We start from the raw sequence: 14261 nt of genomic DNA, 5'->3' as shown, positions 1-14261 counted from the left end.
GGTACGGTATGTAATTCGAGGGGTTGTGGCCTCGCTTTCCCGGTGTGTGTTGTGTGTTGATGTGGTCTCAGTCTTACCCAAAGATCGGTCTATGAGCTCTGAGCTCGTTCCGTAATGGGGAAGACTGGCTGGGTGACCAGCAGGCGACCGAGGAGGTGAATTACACACACACACACACACACACACACACACACAGCAACATATGTTTTTTAAGCAGCGCACAACAGAGATCAGTTGATATGCTCCTTTACAAACCTGGCAGCCTGGCATGCATTCATTAATCATGTCTCAGTGATGGGGTTAGATGAAAAAGATTACTCTCAATGGAGTGTGACGTGATATGTTGGTTATATTCTGTATTAACTCGCCACTCATGCTGGCCTGGGATGTACTGGCATTAGTATTAAGTAGGCATGGAGGGGTGGAGGAAGGGAATTTCTGATATGACATCAAACTTCCTTTCATCTTATCAACAGAATATTCAGATTTATTTACTACTTTTGACAGGATTTGCACAACTTACCCGTTATTACACAAGCTTTTCATTCTTGTTAATTTTGTGTCTGGCATTTAACCACTCATCAGGGGGCTTCCTCCTGAGTGTCCTCCCAGGGTGTTACTGTGGGAGGTGCTTAGGTGTCCTATTCTGAGATCACATTGATTGAGGTGCTGTTTGACTGAATTTAGCATATTTTTTCTTGACATTCTTTACAATTTTTTTTTTTTTTTTTTTTTTTTTTTGTGGGTGTTTTAAATTTTATAGGCTTAATGTTTATTGTTCATAGTTATTTTGTTTTTAATGTGCTTATTCTTATCATTTTTTTTTTTTATGGATGTATAGCAGCATATTATACCTAGTACAGTATAATCAATCTGTTAATCAATTAATCAGTTATTTCTTTTCAGTTTCTATTACAGTGCTCTATATTACCCAAGCTACCATTGCAGCACCCTGTTGTATATATCACATGCATAAGTTTTACTATTAGCGCTACTATTCCTTGGACAACTGAGATAACCAAATATCTTGTTGCAGGGTGAGGAGAGTGTGGCATCTCAGCGCGACGTGTGTGTAGGAACCAGCGTTGCCACCCTCACTGACCCAGATTGCCTGGGCCCCTGTGAGCCTGGCACCTCTGTCATGTTGGAGGGCATCGTCTGGCATGAGACTGAAGGAGGTGAGTGCTGAAGAGGCATTGTGTTTAGCACCACATTCTAAAATACTTAAGCACCACACCTCTCTAGTTGAAGTTATGCAAGTTTTGAAGTATGTCTTCATGTTTTTTTTATACCATGTGGGCTTTTCACGGGAATTTATGGGCTAAGGTATCTATATTTTTAACTGCAGAAACACTCTTGAGAATATTTCATAGTTTACATAATCTAACTGAGTGACTACTTGCTATGGCATTGCCCGACTTTGATTGGGTTCTTTCCACAGGAGTTTTGGTTGTCAATGTGACCTGGCGTGGTAAGACCTATGTGGGTACTCTGCTGGACTGCACGCGGCACGACTGGGCACCGCCAAGGTAGGCCGTTCTCACCTGTGCATGGCCAGCAAGAAAACGACCCATTATACAGTCTTCAGTTAGGCTCAGATTTGATTAATGTTTTATTTCAGGGTGCAATGTGTGTATACAGTAGACACTTGCTTTATTGATGTGCTTCCTCCAAGTTGTGAATTTTTCTTTTTCCATTGCCTTTGAAAGAAAAGAAGTGGCCTGCATTTATTACTAAAGTAGTTTCTAAAAAAAATCAGGAAGGAAATCTTGTGGACAACAGTATTATTTCAAGCTTTATAATTTCTCAGTAGACAGGAAGGAAATTGTATAATGAACAAAAAACAATGAGAGTTTTGTCTGATATTAATATTGTATGTACAAGTATTGTAGAATAATGTAAATGTGGTGGTGTTTCTTCCAATAATCCCTCATTCTTGATATATATATATATATATATATATATATATATATATATATATATATATATATATATATATATATATATGGGAAGAGAGTCATTACATTATATAATTACTTATCTGTGGTTGGTAATGAGGTTGAAAGTGTGGGGTTAGTGGAGGGTTAGTTATGAAAACATGAATGAATAAGCCCCATTTTTCATCTGTATATCACTTTAGTAGATTTTTCAAAACAACAGTAAGCTTCTTTATATGAAACAGGTAGAAGATAATTAATTCAAGTGAACAAAAATATACTGCCACCTGCTTTCAGGCCCATTTTGTTTGTAACGTATAGTTGAATGCATTATGATGTGTGCTGGTTAGTTGATAAATTTTGTATTTTGTACAAATCTCAATGAAGTAAGTGTCTACTGCATATCAGTATTGCTTATGAAACTTTTAGGAGTGGTTTTCTGTTTAGCTTTTGGATGATGTAGCAATATCTTATAAAGGTTAGAGTCTTTTCTAGAATTACCTTTGAAGTGTTGAACAGTCAGAATACTACATGAAAGTTGTTTTTCAGAGAATGAGTGGTTCGTTTTCTAGCTGTTTCTTTCCTTTCATGAGTAGAAGCTTTTCTTCATTAATGTGGTGTGTGGGGTGAGTGGTTAGTGTGTCACTGACCAGCCTCTCCCCTCTCTCTGCCAGGTTCTGTGACTCGCCCACCAGTGATATAGAGTCTCGCACACCCAAGGGTCGGGGTAAGCGGGGACGTGCTGCTACCACCACTACTACCACCACAACCACTACCACCACTACACCTACCACTGATCTCACTGTTACAGAGACTCGAAGTGGAAAATTGCGCAATGCCAATGTTAAAGGGCGGAGAGGAAATGTGACCCCAACATTCAACCCTCCTCCTAGTCCGGTTAAATCTGAGCCTGGTGGGACCAAGCGCAAGGGTAGAGAAAATGAAACGCCTGAGGCTAAAAATTGGAAACGATCGCGTGCATCGTCACGTGGAACTCCCACCAATGGCTCCAACAGCCCTGGCCCTGAGCAGCCTGCCTCCCCTCAGCTGATCGAGTGCCCCGAGCCCAATTGCAACAAGAAGTACAAACACATTAACGGGTTAAAGTACCACCAGAGCCACGCCCACAATAATGCTGCCAATGACGATGAGACAACCAGCACTGAGGGGCGGGCTGAGAGTGAGGTGGAGGAGAGTCAGCCCTCCTCACCGGCTCCTGTTGTGGAAACTCCCGTGGATAAGAGTGCCCAGGACGTGGTGAAGCCTTCAGTGCTGCGCTACACTGGGCCACCTGCCTCATCGCCCAGCCCTGGCCCCAGTGAGGATGCACCTAAGGGAACCAATGCAATGTCTGCTAGTCAGCCCAGTGTGATACAGACACGGGTGCCTCAACCCAACCAAGCTGTCTACGTGTACACTGGCTCGGGCAATGTGGTGAGCCCACAGCATCCACCACTGGGCTCTCCAGGGGTTGGTGTTTCCACCCCAGGAGTGGGTGCTTCCCCTTCAGTGGTTGGTGTTTCCCCATCAGGTGTGGGTGTGACTCCGGTCTCAGGTAGCATCCCACAGGTCAGACCCAGTGGCTTGGTCAGATCTGAGGTTAGAACTGAGATGATGGTACGAGGCAGCACTGGTCCCAGGCCAGCCATGCCTCCTGTGGGAGCCCAGGTGACCCCTGTCTCCACTAACCTGACTCCACTACCACCCCAGGGCACACCTCTCTCCAGTCTACCAGGCAACTCTCCAGGCTTGATCTCAGTCAAGCAGTCACTTTTAGAATCCGATAAAAACAAGCCCAAGGAGTTGATAAATGGCTTGGTGAACAAAGACGTGCGGGAGGAGGACCATCAGCCAGGCCGGGAAGACGCCCGTAGTCCTGCGTACTCTGACATTTCGGACGCCAATGACACTGCGCCAGTGATGGATGGTGACAACGATAACAAAGATTTGCAAGATGATAATAAGAAACCTGAATTATCTCTTGGTGCACAGCCCTACTCACACTATGGGATGTACTATCCCTATGGACAGCCCCCTCCACCATTTCTTATGCCTCCCATACAGCCTCCACCTGGACCTCCTATTCCTGCGAGTAAAGATGGAGATGGTAAAGACTTGAAAGATAAGCCTGGTGAAAGTGATAAAAGAGACAGTGTACCTCCACCGGGAAGTAATGAGTTGCTTAGTAAAATTCCGTACTTTTATCCATCTTATTATATAAACCCTGGTTATTCAGACCATCTTTTACGAGATGCACCAATTTACAAAGATGTAGAGGGTAAGGACTTGTTAGCAGTGAGGGAGGGAGACAAAGGTCCAACTGACCTCTCCAAAACTGGGCCGGGCGGCATGCTTGTCACTCCCACTATACCCAAAGATAAGTTAGGTACGATGAAAGACAAACCAGTAGAGAATCACACCATTCTTAAAGAAGCACATGAAATCAAGGGCCACTTAGACAAACGGCCTCCCTTTGATGAGCCTCCTCTAGCCTATCGGTACCCCTTTGAGCAGCGTGTGCCACTACCTGTACTATCACAAGACAAACCTGGGGAGAAGGGTCTGGGAGGAGGACCCAAACCCTCACCCCCAGCACCCATGTCTAGTCCCAGGGTTGTGTCTACTCCCCCAGCGAGCTCAGCCCTTGGAAAAGATGACCGGGGGGAGAAGAAGGTTGAATCTAAGAATGAAGGAGTGAAACCGACCATGGAAACTACAGGACCACCACCTCCTCCAAATTCCACTGCCTATTACCCTTCCTTCCCCTACAGTTCCCTTCCATATGATCCTTACAGGCCCGCCATAGTCCCTTCGATGACCCTACCCGCTGGCTACCCTCCCCCTCACTACCTTCCTTCAGCTATGGTGCCTAGATACCCTCTCAATTCCCCCGTCAGCAATGCACCAGAGGATCTCTCCCGGGGTGGATCGAGTGGCTCCATGATCCACTCCCACCTCTATTCCAACCACAAAATACATGAGCTACACGAGAGAGCGAGGAAGTCTCCCTTGTCTTCTGGCGCCTTGGGGATGACGCCACCAGGCCTCCTCAGCACCCCACAGAAAGTAGCGTCTCCCATGAATAGCGGCAAAGAGGGATCACCGTTGGGGCCAGTCGTAACCTCTGCTTCAGTATCTGTGCCCTCGTCATCCTCGTCCTTAACACATGGAGAGAGGGGACCTGTGGGAGGAGGGGTAGAGGGAAGGTCACCCCCAACAGCTCGCCCCCCCACACACCACCTGCATGAAGGCTTCTCTCCCTACTCTCTGCTCCCCCCACAGTACCACTATGCAGGTAAGCTTCAGAGCAGGGCTGCTGTACACTTTAGGTCTTGTAGAGCTTCATTCCAAATTCTTTTCTGATCTATATGATCTTGTATTGCAGCAGTCTTTTAGTGTAACTTCTGTGCATGGCTCAAGAAGAGGATATATTTCATAGATTAAGAATTTTGCCAATGGTAAGTGTTCTACTGAAAAAATTTTATCTAGAAAAAATGGCAGGAATGGTAGAAAATAATAGTATGATGTTGTGAATACACTGAATTTAATAAGAACCTAATCTAATTGTGCTTAAGTCTGATATAGTGAGCATTGTTTTTGAAGCTTATTGTAGGTAAAGAACTCAAGCACACATTGTTTGTTAGTAGAGTATAGGTATTTGCCATGGAGAATTCTTGGGTATCTGAAATGAAATGTACATGTGAAAACAGTTTATCGTAAAGTGGAGAAGTTCTGTTTTGTCTGGTATTTTATTTTCATTACATGAACTTGTATTTCAACAGCGCTGGGGGCGAGCCAGACAGCAGCAACAGCTCCACCGGCCAAGTGAGGTGCTGGAACAGTAACAACAATGGATGACGTGACCACTGGCGTTTCTGTTCTGGGAGGAAAATAGAATGTGTGACCTGTTTATTCCCAGTGAAACCTGTGGATGTGGCTGGATCAGGCAGGATGACAGAATGACACACTGACACAAGTCTTGGTGTGTTGTGAGGAGCTTGCTGTCACCTAGAATGTCCAGATTTCCCAAAGCATTCCATTGGATTGGAATATCAAAAGATGTTGGGTTGGGAAGGTATTGTGGTACTATCCATGGGAAGCAAAAGGAAAGCTTTTGGAAGTACAAAGACAAAGTGATGGTGTGTGAAGGGAAAGTGTTGATGGAATTCTGATAATCAGGACTATTATTGGCATTGATTTTGTCAGAATGTTTATTGGAAGATATTTTGTTTGTGAAGTCTTATTTTGCATTCACAAAATTTTGGGTTAGTTTGTGCATCAAAGCTCAACCAAATAATTAGGCATGAAAAAAATAATTCTTTATTGACTTTGAATTTTCTAATGCTGTGGAATTAAGGAAGAGTGAAGAGTGCAGTGACTGGAAGAAAAGTGCTTATATGAGACATGAAATTCCAGAAGTGAATCTGAAAATTAGCAGGAGCCATAAGGTGGTGTGGTTATGCCTCATGTGATAATAAACATAGAGAGGAGCATGAAACTTGGCACTGTTGAACTGGCAATGTGCTTGTGATTTCATGAAAATGTGTTGATTACCTTATTTTTATAGATGATTGGTAAAATAAAATTGGTGTCTTTCATTACGGAAGTAATTGGACTTCATTGGAGTGTGGCGACTGGTGGGTTAACTACGTATGTGTTTTATGCTGAAGTAATCACACCAGTAGTTACTGTGAGAAATATAAGTGATGTGCTGTTATGCTCAGGAAGGTTAGGGGAGGCAGTGGTGGCATGCTTGTCACGCACCACTGCCTCACTGAAGGACAATAACGACAAAAGATAAAAAAAAAAAAAAAAAAAAAAAAAAAAAATATGAATAAAATGTGGATACCTGAAAGTGTCATCTCTGATATTCCTAAAAAGAGGAATAGTGTATGTAGTAAGTTGGTATATGATGCCTTGTACTTGTAGCATGATCCCAGATATCATGTGTTCAACATCTCTACAAGCATACATACAGGAGGCCTCCATACTCCTGGTAGTGATTACTGTAGCGTTTGGAAGACCATATCCTGTCAGTGCTAGAACAGAGGACGAGATGGAAGTAAAGGAGTACTGTGGTGAAGCTAAGTATCCTAGAGCAGTGATGGTGAGTTATGTGGTGTATGTGTGTGTGTGTATGTGTGTGTATGTAATGAAATGGAGACTGAATGTGAGCATCTTCATTACCATCATCACCATTGTCATATGTATATGTGTTCATGATATGACTGCAGTGGTATGAAGTCCATATTACTATACTTTTGTTGTCCTGACCAGTCTGTGATAGGTCAGCAAACTCAGGTGTGTATGAGTGGCTGTTCACTCACCTGGACACTTGTTTGGAAGTCACAGGTGGACACACAAACCTCCTCTTTTGTCTGTGGCTGAACTGCTGAACTGTATAGGAAACAGAAAGTGCCGACTGAATGTTCAGAAATCACAAATGTGGTAATGTTACAACAGATGAAGGAGATGGTTTAGGAAATGGTTACAGTTACAACATTGTCATTCCAGTTACAGTTATCATTCCAAGAGTTTTGTATTCTCCCCCTCCCTCAGTCCTTCATATGTTAACACTCTCCAAACATATTAAACTGTTATGTAAAATATCCTAACCTCTGGATTAGGCCTCCCATTTTTGAAAACCTGATTTTTGTAGTAAGGCAAGACAATATGTGTGATTTAGCTTGTTTTCTACTGCAAAAAAAATCTAGTCAATACTACATCAGTTGATTTGTCTCATAGTAATGTACTGTATTTAACATCACTCATTTGTCTACAATAAGGAAAAATTTAAGCATCACAAGAGCCACCCGTCCTCAGGGTTTGTGCAAAGAGGCTTACTTGACAGACATTCACACTCACTGAAGGAGATGGTGTGAGTGACTCAGATGCCGGGATTCACACAACTTGTCTTTGCCTCACACTCAAGGCCTTCCTACAACAGCCAGTCTTGAGGTTCGTTATGAATTGGAATTCTTTATTCTCTTATATAAGTTAATCCAAGAAATTTATAGTCATATTTTCATAAAAGTCATTAGCAAATTAAAAGTTCTAAAGTTCTTAAGGTCTGAGTAGAATGTGGGCATGATCTAGATTCAATCTGAAGTGGAGGTATAAAAAAATTGAAGGATGCTTGTTTTTAAGTATGCTTATTTTAGCCTGGAGAGTTCAATCTTATTTATAGCTATTTTATGAAAGAAGTGTTTATCCAGGGTTCAGAACTATTTTGTATGATGGGTATTTTTAAATAGAAGTCTTAAATATTCAAGTTAGAGCCGTCAGTGTTGTGTTGATACCAAGGAGACTTCAGTGTTGGATATGTTGAGTCTGGCTGTGTGAGCCAATTTTTTAAAAAATTATTTCAAAATATAAGAAAATTTAAAAGTGGTTTATATTTTCACCCAATTATATTCAAAATGTGGTTCTGTGAGTATTTTTGAAGACAACCTTTCAGAAGCAGATGGAATGCTATGACTTATTGAGAATGATTTGTGAGTATTGCTAATGAGTGCAACAATACCATTGCACACCAATGTATCACTGAATGTATATGGCTGACCTGTACCCGACTGAGCCATTAATTCATCACTGAAACAGTAGAGTGAAGTACTGCGGAGGCCCTTCATCCCTTCCACAGCAAATATGGTAATATAAAACCTTATGATGTTGAGTGGAAGGCGACATTTGCCAGATCACCCAAAGGAGGGGGGAATTTCTGCAAAATTCCTCGACATTTCAAATAGCGAGACGTTAATTTTAGTCATGGCTACCTACGGTAGAAGTTAAGAAAAAAAAAAAAAAAAACTCTGGTATTCTTTATTCTGATATGCTGAGATATTGTTTAACAGGTTTTCTAGCACAACTCGGTGGATTATTGAATTTCAGATGGAAGGAAAGCATTAAACTAAATGGATGAATGCAGGTAATTAATTAACTTGTAATCTCGATTGTATTATAGCTTTCTCTAATCAGTTAATATCTTGCAAGAGGTCTACCAGTCGTATGCGGGTTTTTATAAGTCCTTAAGAATGCTTAGATGGAGCATTTTAAATGACATCCTTACGTAGATGTTCCATGCAATTTAGTTATGGAATAAGTAAGTTGATGGCATGTAAATAGTTAATTGATTTATGAAGAATCATAGTACAATGCCTGGCACCACGTTATGTACCAGCACAATAAAGCAACCACGAAATTAATATAGAGTGAATCCTTGGATGAAGACGGTCACGGCACAACGCCATCTCGGTGTGTCGTGTGACATGGCACTCATACTGTTGATGACAGTGAGAGAAGCTGGCGTGTGAGGGCGAGTTCTCCTGATTCAAGTAATCAAACAGTGGCACCTTGAAAACTGTAGGAACTGTAGGAAGGTGGCGTTCTGCTGAAAAGGAAGGAAGAATTCAAGAGAGGAGAGGAGGAACGTATTTGGCAGCATTGGCACACAGTATGCTGGGGCTCATAGCTCATGGATTTCCTACGACATGGCTCATGAATTGTAGAGGTAAGGGTAAAAGTACAGAATAGGACCTCCCCTTTTCCTCCATCCATCCCCCCCACCTGGCCCAGCAAGCTTAGGGAACTGTGTGGAATCGGGGGTTTTAGGAGGGGGGGGGCAAGATATGGCGATCCGGAAAAAAATCTAAGGACAAAACCCGTTTTTAAGGAAAAAATGGAAAATGTTAGGATAATTTTCGCTGAAATTATCCTAACATAACATAATAATCTGCTAGCAGGGGGCCTGCGTTCCCCGGACCCCTCCCTAAACTATCCTATCCTAACCTAACCTTATCAGAAAAAAATGGAAAATGTAAAAATTCATGGATAGTTTTCACTGAAATTATCCTAACCTAACATAACCTGCTAGCCACGGATCCACCCCTAAACTATCCTCCTAACCTAACCTAACTGTCCACCTAACCTAACTTGTATACCTTCATACATGACTGGTCATTGTGGACTTAGATTCTGCAGGCACCGGAATATTCCTTTAATTACTATGGCCTTACAAAAGCCGTCCCCACATTAAAAGCATCACAGACATGTTGTATAGCAAGTACTCTATCACCTTGCATGGTTGTTTCAATGATTAGAAAGGAGGTGCCATTCTTTACTTTTCTGAGGCGAGGGGTGGTGACTTCAGTCAGGCCATATGCCTCGTTCAGGGAGTTGTGATTTACCTCTGTATAGGTATGAACAAAATACCAAGGTAAGGTATTAGTAGAATAGAGAGGAATAAGTGGGATGTAACTTGTAGGGATGTGCAGTATCAACAAAAGTCGGTATCGATATTACCGGTATATATATATATATATATATATATATATATATATATATATATATATATATATATATATATATATATATATATGGAAAATCTTAAGGACAGCGCCTCCAAGATTATTTTCAATAAGGTGTGCTTTCAAGAAGTGTAAATAGTATAGCTACTTGTCTGTAAAGGTTTTACTGATCGCTCGTTGATATTAAGGTTACAATACAATGTTGTATTGTATTCCCGAGATCCGTCCCGCTTACCCTGTCCGTGGTGAAGTTACACAGCGTGCGTTCGTGCATTGGTTTAACGCGCAGGGTGCGTTTGGGCATGCTCCTAAGTCTGACGGTTTTTTTTTTATTTATACCATGTGGGGTTTTCACGGGAATTTATGGGCTAAAGGGGATACTTTTTGGGTACCCCCTATCTCAAAGCCCACCCGCTAGGAAACCGTTGCCCCGAGTGAGGAAGCCCAACCTGCACTCGGACCGTGGACAGGATTCGAACCCGTGCGCTTGGAGACCCCTCGGATCCCAAAGCACGCATAGTTCCACTGTACTACGGCGGCCCCAATGACGCTTTTGACGTCATAGTGTTTTCCGCCAGTAATTAATCACCTCTATATTTCCGGAGGCACTAAAATATTCACATTTAGTGATAAGGTACTTAATGCACAATACGTTTCTTATGGTTTTACTTGGGGGACGGCCTTAGTGTGTCGTACAAGACTTCAAATGTGTGGTGTTCGGCGAGCTACGGAGCTCCATCACACTCGGAAATTAGCAGTACACTGACTTGCATTTGTTTCTAGCTGGGGTTTGTGGGTAACTGGCGAATAGGATTCTTATTGTGTCTATAGTTTTTTTTTGTCCAATGACGTGCCACCACCTCATAACAGCACGAGCTGCGCCAATGGGAATTTGCTTGCTATAATGTATTCGTAGGCGGAGCACAGGTGGGCAGACAGGTGCCCAGAGACATCTGTGTGCGCAGTTGAGCCTTGGCCACCAGGGACATTAGTTGTAAAGGTTGCGAAGTTCCTCAGGGTTCTGTCTTTTCAACCTCTCTCTTTCTATTATTCATTAATTAATCAAACTTTTTGTCCTATCTACTCCTACGCTGATGATACCACCCTACATCTTTCCACGTCCTTTCAGAGACGGCCAACCCGTCAGGAAGTCAACTGATCACGCAGGGACGCCAAAGAACGCCTGACTCCCGATCTTTCTAAGATTTCTGATTGGGGCAGAGACAATCTAGTAGTTTTCAATGCCTCAAAAACTCAATTCCTCCATCTATCAACTCAACACAACCTTTCAGACAGGTATCCCGCTCTTCTTCAGTGACACTCAACTGTCTCCCTCTTCCACAATTAATATCCTTGGTCTGTCCTTTACTCATAATCTTAACTGGAAACTTCACATCTCATCTCTTGCTAAAACAGCTTCTTAAAAGTTACGCGTTCTGAGGCATCTCCGCCGGTTTTTCTTGCCCCTCCAATTGCTTACTCTGTATAAGGGCCTTATCTGCACGTCTATGGAGAACTCTTCGCATGTTTGGGGGGTTTCAGTTACACAGTTTTACTAGATAGGATGGAATTAAAAGCTTTTCGTCTCATCAACTTCCCTCCTCTGACTAACTGTCTTCAGCCTCTTTTTCACCGTTGTTGAATCTCCTCTCCTCTCTCTTATCGCTTTTTTCATGCTAACTGTTCTACAGATCTTGCTATCTTCATGCCTCCCCTCGTCCTTCGGTCTCGCTGTACAAGGCTTTTTTTCTTCTTCTCATCCCTATTCTGTCCAACTTACTAACGCAAGAGTTAACCAGTACTCTCAATCATTCATCCTTTTCATTGGTAAAATCTGGAACTCCCTACTTGCATCTGTATTTCCGAATTTTTACGACTTGTCTTCTTTGAAGAGAGAGAGATATCGAGGCATTTGCTCCCTAGTTTTGGCTTACGCTTTTCCACTTTTTAGAGAGCCAGCACTCAAGTGGGCCTTTTTTTTAATCTTTTCTTTGTTTCTTGCCCTTGGCTGGCGCTCTTCCTACATGAAAAAAAAACCTCTCGGGACACGAGTCCTCTGCTCATCACTCATCATTCCTGTCACCTATCATGATCGTTTATGCATTAAGGAGGAAATGACCAACGTGTTCACTCCATGCTGGAATTCACCATGCATGGAGAAACACTTAGTGAATGAAGATAACGTTCCTTGTTAGGAGACGCCATCTTCTGAGTGAGGGAGTGTAGTGAGCATGCTGGCTAGTCACACATCACCAGCTGTGCGTCGCGGTGTGTCTTGCTGCCAAGCCAGTAAATTAGTACCAAGTAGTATGTAGTAGTAGTAGTAGTAGTAGTAGTAGTAGTAGTAGTAGTAGTGGTGGTGGTTGTCACTCACACTATTGCAAGGTGTGTTCAAGTGTGAAGGTGAGGCCTCCCTGAACTGTCAATGTCACTCTACGGTCTGTCTTCTTAAACTTGTCAGTCTTTCACCTCTTCATTTAGCAGCAGCCTAAAGAAGGTAGTGTGGTATTTTGTTATTGTTGGCATACATGAACATGCATTTTGTCTCACAAGTATTACTAAGATCAGTGATTTACGGATAGGTTGTTCTTTATAATTACGTATAATTTAATCTTGCCATATGCATTTGTCATGAGTATTGATATATATTTTTTGTAGTTTTCCTCAACGTATTGTTGAATGTGTTCCTTGATAGCGTGTAAATCTATCCTTAAGTTGTAATAAATCTGTGTTTCTGAGAGTGTAATTCTCCATCCTCAGACGTTGACGGGTGCGTGTAGTCGCCCAGATCCTCTCCCTGTGGAACCATCCCCTCAACAGTGTTCGATCCGCCCAGCAGCAGCAACGGTCAGGAGAAGGCGGTCATTGAAGTGTCAAGTCCCCAAGCTGGCATGGTGGTGGGTGTTGTGCTGGGCTCCTTGGGGTTCTTTGTCTAGCTGTTGGGGTAAGTCAAATAGTTTTTCACTCCTTTATGCTCTGGGGTCTTGCTGTGTATGTCTTTTTGCTGTGTTGTTCTGTGGCTAAGATCTCGTAATTAAGATGTGCATGTGATTTCTCCAAAATTTAAACAGTTCCCAAATCATTCTTGACACATTGAAAATATTCCAATACTGTATAGTTATTCATACTCAATACTGTATAGAGGACTCATACTTCAGAGGATTTTATTTATCTTTTTTTTTCTCACTTGCAACATTTTTACTCTAAAGACGTTTGTCAAGTTGTTGAAGATTCGTCGACGTGTTATCATTGTACCACACGGGCTGGGATTTTCATTGAAGGAAAAGTCTCTTTCAAGTCAATTTTACATATATTTCAAATATAGTAAAGTACATTCGAACAAAAAACGATGAAAGTGACTCGGCACTCTGAACCAACAACAGAGAAACACGAGAGGCACCCTTAACACACTCTCCCACTTGAATACACCACTTAACTCCACATAATGACACCCTCGATTATATTAACACGAAACTCCGCTGCCCTGATCACATTACCCACCTGATCAGAGACCTTCGCTCACCGTGACGCGTCCACACCCCACCAATGTCCGAGTAGAGAGTGCCACTCCCTTCTTCCGAGATCGCGTCCTTTCCTGCCCCCACTCAAATCTACTGCCCCGCGTGCCAATTCACGCAATGTTAAATACCCTGCCTTCCTTATTCTATTCCTCCGTATACATGTTGTAGTACACTTCATGCTAACACTAATATTTCTACCATGCTCAACATTCCAGAATCCCTACTCATAAAGTTCCTCCGCTCGTATTAATTATGGGTTTGGTACGGCAGTTTTCTTCCTTAGGCCTACAGAGCCACCCACGCAAACCCGATCCACCTTGGCTCTCCTTAATATACCATACTTATCGTTACATCATCCACAATCCCTTCCCCAACCCTGTGTACCACAAGACAACAGGCATTGAGGAGAACGCCATTTCAATATTGTTCCATCTCTTGTTCCAGTACTACTAACGCCAAAGAAGTGAGGCAAGTTTTTGGAGTGAGCGTGCATGACATAC

At 42.5% G+C, this 14261-nt stretch overlaps 1 protein-coding gene and 1 long non-coding RNA gene across 4 annotated transcripts in view; both read left to right on the top strand.

Moving 5' to 3' along the window:
* LOC123516347 (trithorax group protein osa-like) overlaps nucleotides 1-8363 on the top strand; it is a 76747-nt gene extending 68384 nt beyond the window's left edge. For all 3 annotated transcript variants that reach the window (XM_045275622.1, XM_045275620.1, XM_045275623.1), the window contains 4 exons: nucleotides 1037-1178; nucleotides 1442-1529; nucleotides 2612-5232; nucleotides 5720-8363. In XM_045275622.1, the coding sequence (XP_045131557.1) occupies nucleotides 1037-1178; nucleotides 1442-1529; nucleotides 2612-5232; nucleotides 5720-5766 (2898 nt within the window). In that variant the 3' untranslated portion in view covers nucleotides 5767-8363. The remainder of the gene's footprint in view (nucleotides 1-1036; nucleotides 1179-1441; nucleotides 1530-2611; nucleotides 5233-5719) is intronic.
* A 2895-nt stretch (nucleotides 8364-11258) lies between these two features.
* Nucleotides 11259-14261, top strand: LOC123516076. The gene is made up of 3 exons (XR_006678083.1): nucleotides 11259-11536; nucleotides 13001-13137; nucleotides 14206-14261. It is a non-coding gene; the product is annotated as an uncharacterized LOC123516076 (long non-coding RNA).

The sequence above is a fragment of the Portunus trituberculatus genome, chromosome 40 (genome assembly GCF_017591435.1).
Source record: "Portunus trituberculatus isolate SZX2019 chromosome 40, ASM1759143v1, whole genome shotgun sequence".
Lineage (NCBI taxonomy): Eukaryota > Metazoa > Arthropoda > Malacostraca > Decapoda > Portunidae > Portunus > Portunus trituberculatus.
This window is presented reverse-complemented; position numbering and strand designations above follow the sequence as displayed.